Source organism: Ptiloglossa arizonensis, chromosome 6 (genome assembly GCF_051014685.1).
Source record: "Ptiloglossa arizonensis isolate GNS036 chromosome 6, iyPtiAriz1_principal, whole genome shotgun sequence".
Lineage (NCBI taxonomy): Eukaryota > Metazoa > Arthropoda > Insecta > Hymenoptera > Colletidae > Ptiloglossa > Ptiloglossa arizonensis.
In genome coordinates this window covers 16,574,420-16,588,656 of record NC_135053.1, presented here as the reverse complement: position 1 = coordinate 16,588,656, position 14,237 = coordinate 16,574,420, and the positions used below count along the sequence as shown (strand labels likewise).

General features: G+C 46.8%; 1 protein-coding gene across 4 annotated transcripts in view; it reads right to left on the bottom strand.

Annotated features, from left to right (window-relative positions):
- The window catches only part of LOC143148497 (serine/threonine-protein phosphatase 4 regulatory subunit 1), a 261,332-nt gene that overhangs the window by 231,975 nt on the left and 15,120 nt on the right, over positions 1-14,237 (bottom strand). Inside the window, exon 1 of one of the 4 annotated variants that reach the window (XM_076314890.1) lies at positions 11,708-11,996. The exons of 1 other annotated variant lie outside the window; for it this stretch is intronic. In XM_076314890.1, the coding sequence (XP_076171005.1) occupies positions 11,708-11,879 (172 nt within the window). In that variant the 5' untranslated portion in view covers positions 11,880-11,996. Of the gene's footprint in view, positions 1-11,707; positions 11,997-14,237 lie in introns of those variants that run through there. 2 more of the 4 variants (XM_076314886.1, XM_076314885.1) reach the window with 2 other exon arrangements.

The window sequence follows — 14,237 nt, the reverse complement described above, 5'->3', positions numbered from 1 at the left end:
CGGGGAGGGGGAGAGAGTGTCCGATTCGTCGGGAAATAAATCGGAAATCGCGATACGGTATTTTTTTTCTCTCACCCCCACCCCGCTCTGAGTAAACACAGGTGACTCGGGTTCTCGTAACGGTGGGGATTTTCTCAAATGGGAATTCTCGCATTCTCGATATCGATTTGACGGTGACGATTCGAGAAACGATGGTGACAGTACGAGAAGCGTGTATTCTTTAGATCGATGACAGTACGAGAAGCGTGTAATGTTTAGATCGGTGACAGTATGAGAAGCGTGACTCTCAGAGTGGACAGTATGAGAAGCGTGTGTTCTTTAGATCGGTAGTGACAGTATGAGAAGCGTGTATTCTTCAGATCGGTATTGACAGTATGAGAAGCGTGTATTGTTTAGATCGGTGACAGTATGAGAATCGTGACTCTCAGAGTGAACAGTATGAGAAGCGTGTGTTCTTTAGATCGGTAGCGACAGTATGAGAAGCGTGTATTCTTTAGATCGGTATTGACAGTATGAGAAGCGTGTATTGTTTAGATCAGTGACAGTATGAGAAGCGTGTATTGTTTAGATCGGTGACAGAATGAGAAGCGTGTATTCTTTGGATCGGTGATGACAGAATGAGAAGCGAGTATTTTTCGGATCGGTAGTGACAGTATGAGAAGCGTGTATTCTTCGGATCGGTGGTGACAGAATGAGAAGCATGCGTTCTTCAGATCGACGGTGACAGTTTGAGAAGCACACCTTCTTCGAATCGATGGCAACGATACGAGAAGCGTTCTTCGACTCGATGACGACGATATGAGAAGCATGGCTTCTTCCTATCGGTAGTGACAATACGAGAGACGTTCTTCGAATCGATGGCAAAAATTCAAGAAACCTATTTTCTTCGAATCGTTGGCAGAAATACGGGAAACATATTCTTCGAATCGTTGGTAACAATATACGAGACACGCGTTCTTCGAATCCGTAGTGACAACACGAGAAGCACACGTTCTTCAGATTGTCGATGACAGTTTGAGAATCATGCCCTCTTCGAATCGATGGTAACAATAACCGTTCTTCGACTCGATGACGCCAATATGAAAAGCATAGCTTCTTCCGATCGATAGTGACAATTCGACAGACAATCTGCGAATCGATCAACATATATTCACCGAATCGTTGGCAGAAATACGAGAAACCTACATTCTTCGAATCGTTGGCAAAAATACTCAAAACCTATATATTCTTCGAATCGTTGTCAACAATATTAGAAGCACGCGTTCTTCGAATCGGTGGTGACAACACGAAAAGCACACGTTCTTCGTATCGCTGGCGATACGATTCTTCGATTCGAAACTCGCGTTCTTCTCATCGAAACTCGCATTCTTCTCATCGAAACTCGCATTCTTCGATTCGAAACTCGCATTCTTCTCATCGAAACTCGCATTCTTCGATTCGAAACTCGCATTCTTTTCATCGAAACTCACGTTCTTCTCATCGAAACTCGCATTCTTCTCATCGAAACTCGCATTCTTCTCATCGAAACTCGCCTTCTTCTCATCGAAACTCGCGTTCTTCTCATCGAAACTCGCGTTCTTCTCATCGAAACCCGCCTTCTTCTCATCGAAACTCGCATTCTTCTCATCGAAACTCGCGTTCTTCTCATCGAAACTCGCCTTCTTCTCATCGAAACTCACGATCCGTATCCAGAACACTCCGTACACCGAAGACACGTTCTTCGAGAAGAATCACCAGACTCTCGTCTTCGAGATGAACACGGTTCACCCCGTTATCGAGTCGACCGAGACGCGATGTTAATCGAGTCGAGTCTCGAGTCTCGAGTCGCGACTATAGTATCGGTTTGTATCGAGCACGGTGTGACGTCAAGCGCGTCAGTTTCCCACGATTCCCGATGGATATTCCCCCGTATCGGGTAATCGAATTTCGCCGTGACGTCTACACACGACGGCGGTGAATATTGGTCGAAAGACACGCTCGCGAGTTCGCGCTCGAACGGTGGCCACCTCGCGCCTGTTCGCGTTTCGATGAATATTTATACGCGTGTCGTTCGGTTTCGTCGACGCGTTGAAAATAAGACGACGTACGCGAGGTTACAATGTCGCGACAACGGTTGTCGTATCTGAAGCTATTACATAACGGGTCGGTTTTCCAGCTCGCTCGTTAAGATAACGCGACCGTTAACGATCGGGGGGCGGTAACGTCGAAACAATGAATTATTTCCGTACCCCCCGTCGCCCCTCCCGCGGCCATCACCACCGTTCGCCGGAAGAACGGAAAAGTTTATCGAAACGAGCGCGTAGGTATCGCGATAACACGTTGACGGTGACGCGTTTAAAAATGTCGAACAATAACGCCCCGTAGGCGGCACGCTTTAATTGCGTTTACGAGAATAGCGAGCCCGGGCGTCGTTCAGCCGCGAAAGCTGGCGTAAAACGATCGAGGAACACCGTAACGTGTGCCAGTTTTTTTTTTTCTGCCCCGTAGACGTTCACGATAATTCGTACGGGGACGTACGTCGTCTGGGTTCCCAGTTTTTACGTCACCGGTGCAATTACGAGGTAAACGGTGCCACGACCACGGGATCGGAGCGTGCCTGACGAAAAGGGTCGAGAACGTACGGTAGGTAAGTCTGCTTTGCTCCGGGTGCGTTGAAAATGAAAAGGGTGGGGAAAAAAGGAAAAGAAAAATAGAAAAGAAACGAAAAGTAGAAAGAGAAGAAAACGATTCGTGCACCGTTCTAATTCAAGCGGCAACGGTCTTTCTTTACATCGTTTAACGACGCCGCAATTAGCCAAAGGTTTCTCTCGAAAATTTCCCATCACCGAGCCTTGTGACCACGAAAGATTTCACAGCGGCTACGCCTCCACTTCTCGAAAGAAACTGTACCTTCTCGTTCGAGTCGTCGCGTAAGAGATCGACGCGGACCAGGGGGTGGTTCTTCGTCGTGGCGTCTCGCGTGCAATTAAAGGGGCGCACCAGAGAGAGAGAGGGAGGGATAGAGGGAGGGAGAGATTGATTCAATCGCAAGAGAGAGTCTTTAATTTGTCCCGATCGCCACGAAGGACGAAAAGAAGGTGAGACACCATCGGGCTGGTTAGATCGATAACAAACCGTTACACGGTCCCCGTGGGGGCGTCAAAGGGGCCGTGTGGAATCGTCCACGGTTATACTAATGAGAATCCTTCGACGTCGAATCAATTCTTTCGCTAATTACCGTTGTCTCGCGCGGACAGAAGGTACGACGAAGAAAAGCGCCGCGACAAAGCGGGATCGATAACCAGGGGTGGGGGCGGGGGTTGGTTCTCTTCGCGGAGGTCCGTCCCGTTCTCACCCACACCGCCGAACAAAAGGAATCGACAGGTTTTTCTCGTCGCCACACCTAATTTCCAACCGCGAAATAATCCGTACGCCGGTCGTTCGATCGTTTAACCCCTTTTCGTCGGGTTTAGCATCGATTTTCCACCAGTTTCGTCCTCCTGGCCTTTTTTTCTCGCCCTCTCTCGACGCCCCCCCTCTTCCACACCTCCACCCACCGTTCCTCGGAGCGCCTTCTCCCTCGCCCCCGGAGGCGTTTCATTAGCCGCGACGAGAACATTTGTTTCCGTCGATGTTTCGCGTCGCTTTTGATTTTTTCTTCGCCCTTGTTTCTTTCTTTTTCTTTTTCGGTTTCCAACAGCTCCCCGCTTACGTAGTCTCGGTTAGATTTTCGCACGCGTACGAGAAACATTGACCGATGGGGGTGGTTGGATCGAAAAGAAAGAAAGAAAAAAATATGTATATGTATAAAGAAGCGCGCTCGACCGCGAACCTTGAATATACTTACGCAACAGAGACCACGGTCGAGCGAGAACGCTCGACTTTATCGTCGTTTCACCGTTACCCGTGTACGCGAGCATCGCAGATATTACGCAACCGCGCGTCCTCCCGATCGCAAGTGGTTGCGCGGACTAGATTTTCACCGTCACGTTTCTACCGTACGGGCGAACACGGGCTAATAATTCGCGCGAGTAGCGGGACTTAAGTATGTACATGTATGTGTGTGTGTGTTGCGCGAGTAACGGTTCTTAAGTATGTATATGCTTGTATGTGTGTATGTATGTAAGTATGTATGTATGTTTCCATGTATATATGTATGTTTCCATGTATATATGTATGTATGTATGTTTGCATGTATATATATATGTAGGTATGTATGTATGTATATATGCAAGTATGATGTATGTACGTATATATATGTATATATGTACGTATACGTATACACACGCGCGCATGAACGCGTATATAAATGCGGCGCGGGTCCGTGTGTTGCGCAATTATGGAAATTCGCGCGCGAGATGCCGCACCATGGCGAAGATAATAATTTTCAACGATCCGTCGAATGGTAACACCCGCGTACAACCTCCCCCGTGAGATTCAAGCGCGGCCTATAGAATTCGCGATCCTTTCTCACCTTTCCGGTTGCCCGAAACCGCTCCGAAACGCAATCTTCCTGTATCCACGTGATCCCGTGCGTGGTGGCGGTGATCGTCGTCACAATAAACATCGTTCAGCGGGTCAGTTTCTCTACCGTGTTCGCGCACTCGTCGCAATCATGAAAAGAATCACACAAATTCCGTCTCCGTGGAACACGGTACCGTCGTACTGCGTAGGGGTACGGTATCACAGATGACCGCCCCGAGAGAGGTGCAACGACGGTCAGTTGCGCGGCAGGTTTACGGTTCCGCGCTGGAATTTCGTTCTTCTACGTCTTCCTCGCTGCACGACGTGTCGTTGCGGTTTTCTTTTCGTTTCCAGCCCGTCTACGAAAACCCGGAACACGGTGTACCGGTGTCGCTCCGTAGACGGATCCTTACGCCGGCATTTTACGACGTCCTTCGCGGCCGAAACGGCCATGCGTAAGGATCTCTTCCTCGCCACCTTTTTCCGTGTTTCACACGGCCGCGGTGGTCCCGACGTAATTCCCACCGTGGTTCACGAATTCGTTCACGTACGCGATCCACGATTCGATTCCGAAGACGGTTGTTCACGGTGGTTCGCGACGTTTCGTCGGGCTCGCGTTACGTGGTAATATCCACGCGCGATCGTTCCGCGGCACGGTATCGAACACGAGGATCCTCTCTTCGAGCTTCGACCCTCTCGCGTCCATTTTACCGTTTTATCGGCACGTAGGTCGAACCGAGCGATCCCTTGGAATTTCTCTCCTCGACCAGGATCGCGTAACACCGAGAAAAGACCTTCGAATCCTCCCGGTTGCGCGTACTATCCGTCCCTCTTTCTTTCTCTATATATATCTTTCTTTCTCTATCTCTCCGCGTCCGATCAGCGTGGCACTTTTTCACTTATCCGTGGGACAACACGAGCTACCTCGTGCATCGCGAGCGTTTCTCCGTAGAACCCAAGGACACTTTCTATACTCTCGAAGAACGTCGTCGGTCAGCCACCGAAACGGGCACCGAAAAAGCGACGAAAAATCGAGCCGGCACACGAACGAACTCGATGGGGCGAACACGCCTTGGTCCTCCGCGACACGTACCGATATCGTCACCACCACCGGGTGGGTTTTCGATCCGTATGGGACCGCGATCGGGGCCCCGTGCGACGGAAGGCGATGAAAAAAAGAAAAAACGATGGAAAAAAAATGAACCGCCGGGGGGTAGGGCACCGCGGCGATGAAAAGTTTTGCGCCGTGATACGCGAACTCGTCGACTGATAAATCCGCATTTAGCGTGGCGGCCCTCACGTACACGCCGGGCTCTACGCCGGCTCCGCCAAAGGCATGATTGGTCTGCGTGTCGGTGCCCCCACCATCCCCCTCCGCCGCCCCCCAGGGGCGGACAGCCAAGGCAGAGCGCCGTCGCCGTCTTCCCGTGGACGACGGGGGCGCCACCGCGCGGCACCGACGCCGACGCCGACGCCCGCCACCGATCGATAGTCACCGACCGTCGTCGACTCGACGAGGACAACGACGCCGGCGACCACGACGACGCGACTAGACCCGACACCGCCGGCCGCCACGGTTAGACGTTTCGACCGTCTCTCCTGTCTCGAGTTTCGAGCGTGAACGCGACCACGGGATCGCGCGCGCCGCTCTCTCTCTCTCTCTCTCTCTCTCTCTCTCTCTCTCTCTCTCTCTCTCTCTCTCTCTCTCTCTCTCTCTGTGTCTATCTATCTATCTATCTATCTAGCTCTATCTATCTTTCGAGGAGCCGCCCTATATATTATATATGTATTGTAATATACATTATGTTTAATATTGAAGCTCAAGAAATTGTTGCAAGAGTTCGTGTATGTATGTTTCTACGTATGTATGTATAATACGTACGTGTGTAGGTATGTATGTACAAAAGTGTGTGTGTGTGTGTGTGTGTGTGTGTGTGTGTGTGTGTGTGTGTGTGTGTGTGTGTGTGTGTGTGTGTGTGTGTGAAAGTATGTATTTTTGTGTGCATGTATGAAAGTATGTATTTTTATGTGTGTGTATGTATGAAAGTATGTATGTGTATATATAGGTATGTATGTATGAAAGTATGTATGTGTGTATATAGGTATGTATGTATTTTTGTATGTGTGAAAGTATGTATTTTTTTATGTATGAAAGTATCTATTTTTGTACGTATGAAAGTATGTATTTTTGTATGTATGAAAATATGTATCTTTGTATGTATGAAAGTATGTATGAAAGTATATATGAAAGTATGTATGAAAGTATGTATGAAGGTATGTATGAAGGTATGTATGAAAGTATGTACGTGTGTATGTAGGTGTGTATATATTTTTGTATGTATGAAAGTATGAGTTTATATATAATATATAGTATACATAAGTCGCGTCGCGACTTTTGCAGTAGTCTCTCTCGCGAGAGGGTATATCGACACGCGCGAGAGCCGGAGATCCGTCGACGACGGGAGAGACGCTCGCCGGTCGTTCCCCCCTTACTGGCGGAGAGGAGAGCTCGGGAGGAGCACACACAGACCGCCGAACTCGAAACGAACGAACGAACGGACGAACGAGCGAACGAACGAACGGACGAACGAACGAACGGTTTCTCTCGGTTTTCCCTCGGCCCCCCCGCGCGCCTCGCTATCGATTAAATACGGAATCGCAACAACGACGCCGCAATCTCTCCGGTAAATACAAACAAGTCGGGTTTCGCGCGATCGATATTTATATACTTTTACGACCACGCCTTCGATAGTCGCTATCGATTCTCCGTCGCGCGCGGAAAACTTCCATCGAACGCTGCCACCGGGGTGTCCTCCGGTTCCCCCTCCTCGACCGGCGCCCCAACCCCCGTTGGAAATTCCTTTTCCGCGAAAACACGGGTCTCGAGTACGCGTAGCCACGCCGCGGGAGTACGACGACACCGAGCACGCCGCGATATCTCGTACGAAGCGCAACGTTCGGTTCGCGACGAGGGTTGCGCGAAGGGCGCGCGCGACGAGCTTCGTTTCTCGTACTCGGCAGCGCCAGCAGCAGCAGCAGCAGCGTACGCATCGCGCGTAATGCGAACCGGATGGGTAGCGGGGATGGGGGAAGAGCGAACGCGAGTGGAAGAGAAAGGGAACGGAGTAAAAACGCGGTGGGTGGAACGGAGAGAGAACGCGCGAGCGAGCGAGCGAGAGCGAGAGCGAGAGAGAGAGACAGAGAGAGAAAGAGGCGGGTGTGTTAGAGACGGGTGAGTTAGAGAGGGAGGGAAGAGACGACGGAGGAGTGGAAGGGAGGTAGAGGCAGAGAGAGGCGCACGGAGAGAGGAAAAACAGATGTAGAGCAGCAACGACGAGAGAGCGACGCGCTCGCGAAGGGAAAAAGACGCTAGCGACGCGAAAGAACGGGTGTGCGTGGGACACGGGCCGCGGGGTGGGGGAAGGGAGAACGAAGCAGATAGAGAGAGAGGGAGGACCGCCGGATAAGAAAAGTCATCACGGTCAGTGCGCGCGCCGCGGCACACTACGCCACGCCATACCGTCATTCATTGATTGCATCGTGGCGTGCGGTCCGCCGTGGCGAACGTACGCTTTACGTCGCTAATGCGCACCGGATGAAAGAGGAGAAAGGGAGAAGAAACGAACGAACAAAGAAACCCGAGCGGGGCCGCGGGTAGGAAACTCGACGCGAGAGAGGAAGCCGCGCGCGCTTTGTCGGGTAGTGCGTACTCGGTCGGGCTTTCCCTTTCTCCGTCTACCGTTTTCTCCGTTGCGTACCGAGACGAGGAGAAGAACGACGAGGACGAGGACGAGGACGAGGACGATGACGATGGTGGTGGTGGCGGCGGCGGCGGCAGCAGCCTCGGTTAAACGGTTCGACGCGAGGAATTCGTGGCACGAGAGTTGGCAGCGGCCTCTACGAGATTGGCCCCCTTTGGAAACAAATTGTAGCGGGACCGTTCGAAAGACTACAATGGCGGATGATCGACCGTGGCTACCTTTTACAGGGGTGTGCGCGGGTACCCGGACCTCGGTTAGGGTCGAATCGAGACTGCGTTCGGGTACGCGATCGTTTACGAAAATTACGTCCGATCGAAATCTTACGTACTTTGAACACTCGGGTACTAGAATCGCGGATCAGGTTGGATCGGGTCGAGGATCTAGAAACTCTTTGTAGGAGTACTCTTCTTTGTATTATAGAAGTACCTGAAATTACTGGTACTTGAATCTGAAGTCGAATAGGGTTGTGTAGAGGACCTGGAAAATTTGTAATTTCTTCTCTTGTAAAGGTACTCGAAATTATTGGTACTTGAATCTGAAGTCGAATAGGGTTGTGTAGAGGACCTGGAAAATTTGTAACCTCTTCCTAAAGGTACGCGAAATCACAGGTACTCAAATCTGAAGTCGAATAGGGCGATGTCAAGTCCTTGAAAACTTTGCAACCTCTTTGCGAAGGTACCCGAAATCACAAGTACTCAAATCTGAAGTCGAATAGAGCGATGTCAGGTACCTGAAAACTTTGCAACCTATTTGCGAAGGTGCCCGAAATCACAAGTACTCAAATCTGAAGTCGAATAGAGCGATGTCAGGTACCTGAAATGTTTGCAACCTATTTGTGAAGGTACCCGAAATCACAAGTACTCAAATCTGAAGTCGAATAGAGCGGTGTCAAGTACCTGAAAACTTTGCAACCTCTTCCTAAAGGTACCCGAAATCACAGATACTCGAACCTGAAATCGAATAGAGTTGTGTCGAGAACCCAGAAACTTTGTAACCTCTTCCTAAAGGTACCCGAAATCACAGATACTCGAACCTAAAGTCGAACAGTGCGGTGTCGAGTACCTGAAAACTTTGCAACCTCTCCGTAAAGGTACCCGAAATTACGAGTACTCTAGTTTCGACTCGCAAAAGCTCGTAATGTTCCGGTGCCTGAAATCGAAGTCGTACCGAGTCTCGAAGATTCCTATTATTCGAGTACCCGAATTTAAAGTCGCGTTCGAGCGCTGTCGCGATCCAGAAACCTCGCAACGACGCGAATGCCAAGCTTTTGGACCGGATTTTGAACATTTTACTTCGATGTTCGCAAGACGGGAGCAATACCACGGTTATGGCCGTAATAATTTCCACTCGACGCGCGTAAATGTAAATTATGGTCTCGAATAGACCGAAATCGACAACCACGAGTCGCGTCTCGATCCAGGTCGTCTACGAGTCTGATTCGTAATTTAGGCTAAACCGGTACAATTTTCAGAGCCATCGTACACGGTATTTTAATCGAAGTTTAAAAAATTCGCAACGACGGGAAACAGATCGCGATTGAAATCGCGAAAGTTACTTTATCTCGCATCGGGGCACGGCGAACATAATTGCTTTACTTTTTCCAACGATTAATATTGTTCTCGTGGATGTAACAATGATTGGCCAGCATCGGTAAATATTCGTTCGACACACGTTTGCGTAGCGGAAGTAGCGAGGTACCGCCTCGCTGTTGTTGCAAGTATTGGAAATCCTTCGCAATCGCGTTTCCACTGTTGTTACAACCGAACGAGAAAATTAATAACGGAAAAAGTGGAGCAATTATATTCTCCGCGTTCCAATTTCGAATAAAATAACTGTCACAATTTCCATCCGCGTTTCCCTTCCACTTTTACAGTCCGTTACGATACACACAACACGGAGTACAATAATCTAAACGTTCGGACGAATCTAAATTCGAAAATTTCAGTCGAAAAATAAATCGAAAAATCACGGTGACGATATTTATCACCGTTAGAAAGTTTTCCAAATTTTTTGACATTCTTCGGGTCGAATTTAGATTCGAAAATTTCAGCCAAAAACTCCATCGAAAAATCACAATAGCGAAAAATCACAAGAGTGAAAAATGACAAGTTTACAATATTTATCACCGTTACAAAGTTTCTCAAATTTTTTGTCATTCTTCGAGTCGAATTTAGATTCAAAAATTTCAGCCAAAAACTCAATCGAAAAATCACAATAGCGAAAAATCACAAGAGTGAAAAATGACAAGTTTACAATATTTATTACCGTTACAAAGTTTCCAAAACTTTTCGACACTCTTCGAGTCAAAATTTAGATTCAAAAATTTCAGCCAAAAACTCAATCGAAAAATTGCAATAGTGAAAAATCACAAATTGAAAATATTTATCACCGTTACAAAGTTTCCCAAAATTTGTCGACTTTTTCGATTCTTTGAGTCAAATTTAGATTCGAAAATTTAAGTCGAAAATTCGATCGAAAAATCACGTTAACGATATTTATCACCTTCCAAAATTTCCTAAACTTTTCGACACTCTTCGAGTCGAATTTAGATTCAAAAATTTCAGCCAAAAACTCAATCGAAAAATCACAAATTGACAATATTTATCACCGTTGCAAAGTTTCCCAAACTCTTCGACACTCTACGAATTTAGATTCGAATACACGAATTGGTCGAAATTTTAAGTATAGTACACTCCTGTAGTCGTCTTCCCTCCTAATACCAGGACTACGAGTCTCGTAGTGGTTATTGGCGTTTCTCGAACTGGTCTGCGGGGTACGATGGGGGCGGGGGGTTCCGTGCCCCCCTGAAAGAGAAAAAGGAGCCCAGGCGGAATTAAAACAGGCGTTAACCCTCTGTCGCGGGCACGTCGAACTCGTTTTGGCCCGCGGGCCAATTTGTCCTTTGATATCGTGTCGCGGGTGCGCGATTATTTCGCAGCGTAGGAAAATATTAATGGCCAGTTTTCGGTCGTTACGAAACACCGATCGCCGGGCAAACCAGTGTAATAAATATCATGGATCGAGTACGATACCAACGTCACTTGAATGTTAACGTAACCTTCGAAAAAGGAATTATTTCGTCGCTGGTCTGATCGATAGTTGAACCGAAAGTGTAAGCAGCAATATCGAGAATCTTTATTTGGGTAAAAGTCTCTAAATACGAGAACGCGTTAAACCTGAAACCGATACTAAACAGAATCGCGTACTCGATTTCTGAACGATAGAATCCGTCTCGTCGCGATAAACAAAGGTCACCGTTAATCGAAAAAATTGGCAAACAGCTCGTCAAGTATTAATTTTCCATTCGTGTGTTTTCTCATGCGCAGAATCACCTGTACGATCGATTTTTGCTAAAATATATACACCAGCGTGTAATTACATACCGGTGTATCGAGTTCCAAGTTTACATCCGTCCACGATCGCTTCGTAAATTTCGTTCATTGGTAACACGTACCGTACCGGATGAAAATACTGTGAGAAATGATTGAATCGTTGCGTCTGACCTGGGTAATTGCAGAGCAACGAAAGGAACTGGTAACGATGCGCGTGCTCGTCGCTGTGATAGAATTTCGTAATTTTATCCGGTGTTTCCCGCGACGCTTTAATGTCACCGATCGTTCGAACGGAAAAATGAATGCACGCGGAGGCGAGAGGAAACGGCTCGAGATAAGTCATTACGGTCACCAACCACCACCAACCGCGTCACGGCACGCAGCAGTCAGTCATTCATTGATTGTATCATAGAATAGCGAGCGTACGCTGCTCCGCGGCAGTGTCGTAACACGACGTACACGTAAACTCGCGTGGCGTCATGGAGCGGAAGAGAGTCGAGGAACGTGAACGGGGTGGGGTTGGAGAGGGAGGGGAGGGGTATAGAGAGAAAAAGAGTACGGAATACCTCGCGTATACACACAACCGAGTACTAAATATCGCGAATCGTTTTACACGCGATAGCGAGCACCGATAAAGGCCACGGGGACGTTAATCGCGTCTCGAAGCGCCGCGCGAGAAACTACCTATACGTCTATCGCGTGCACTCTCGTTCCTCTTGCATAACTGCATCTCCGTCCGGCCTGTTCCGTGGGTGGCGCGTAAGTGAGATTCGAAACGATGACGCGCGCGCCTCGTAATAGGCCGCGTAATTTAACCCCCCACCATTCGACCGTACGACCGACCGACCAACCAACGTTCCCCGAATTATTCCGAAGCCGCGAAAAAATATTTCACGACGCTTCCGCGCGGACCGGAAGACGAATTAACGGAAACGTTTCGACGATTTCGAGGCTCGAGGTTCCCTGGGAATTTTTATTTGGGATATAGTATTTGCACTATTCTTTTGTATCGGTGAACGCTTGCTTACGCGTAAACGCGGAACTTATTTTATTATAATTTATTGTTATAAAAGTTTATTTTTATATTACACCGTAATGAGAATTACTGATCTTGGGGGCGAGTATTTTCAATGGAAATGTTTTGCACTGGATAATGCTTATTTTTTTTTTTTTTTTTATACTTTTATACTTGCTCTGAGCACAATTTACAGTGTAATAATAATAACTGATCTTGAGGGGAGTATTTTCAATGCAAATGTTTCGCACTGGATAGTGCTCGATTCGAAAATTATTTTTATTTTATACTTTTATACTTGCTCTGAGCACAATTTACAGTGTAATAATAATAACTGATCTTGAGGGGAGTATTTTCAATGCAAATGTTTTGCACTGGATAGTGCTCGATTCGAAACTTATTTTTATTTTATACTTTTATACTTGCGCTGAGCACAATTTATACTAAAATAATAATAACTGATGCTGCGTTAGGGGATCTTGCGGGGGGTATTTTTAATGCAAATATTCCGCACTGGAAAGTGCTTAGAACTTATTTCTATTTTATATTTTTATACTTGCGTTGAGCACAACTTATACCCTAATAATAATAATTGATCTTGCAGAGAGTATTTTTAATGTAAATATTTCGCACTGGAAAGTGCTTAAAACTTATTTCTATTTTATATTTTCATACTTGCGTTGAACACAACTTATACCCTAATAATAATAACTGATCTTACGGGGAGTATTTTTAATGCAAATATTCCGCACTGGAAAGTGCTTAAAACTTATTCCTATTTTATATTTTTATACTTGCTCTGAACAAAACTTATACCCTAATAATAATAACTCATCTTACGGGGAGTATTTTTAATGCAAATATTTCGCACTGGAAAGTGCTAAATTCAAAACTTATTTTTATTCTATACTTTTATACTTGCGTTAAATACAACTTATAGAAAAGTGAAAGGAGCTAATAATCAATTTGTGGAAACATTTCGACGGCTGTGCACGCGTTAGAGGATCTTACGTGGAGTATTTTTATTGCAAATATTTTTGCATTGGAAAGCACTTATAGTGCAGAACCTGTTTTTATAATCCCATACTACTTACACCGAACACAACTTATAAGAAACTGAGAGGAACTAACGACCGATTGGTAAAAACACTTGGACGTTGCAAGAACTTTGGAGGATCTTTCATTCATTGTTTCTATTGCTAGTTTATACGATAGTTTGCATTGGATAGCACTTACGTGTACTGTAGAAACCATTCTCATACTTTGACACTACCTGCACCGTACACAACTCATGCAAAATCGAAATGAACGATACCGAAAAAGTGACTTTGGACAATTCTCGACTACGATTTTCAACAATTAGAAAATCACTTTTCTTAACACTAACCGTATCCCCACTTTACGAGTGCATTATCCCAACTAACAATTACCCTAAACATTCACCGAAAATGCTTACTGTCAAACTCGCTTACACTAAAACGACTCAGTTACCCTTTCCTTCTACATAATTATACATAATTTTCTTCGTTAAGAAACCTAAACATCGCAACGCGAGCGTCCAGTACCGTACAATCACAGACTCGAAAACAAACGTATAATTTCATTTCGCGATTCCGAGAAAGAGTACGTCCACGTGACGCTGCTTCGAGAGCGTCGTGAAAACGAATTCGAAAAAGTCGCGACGCG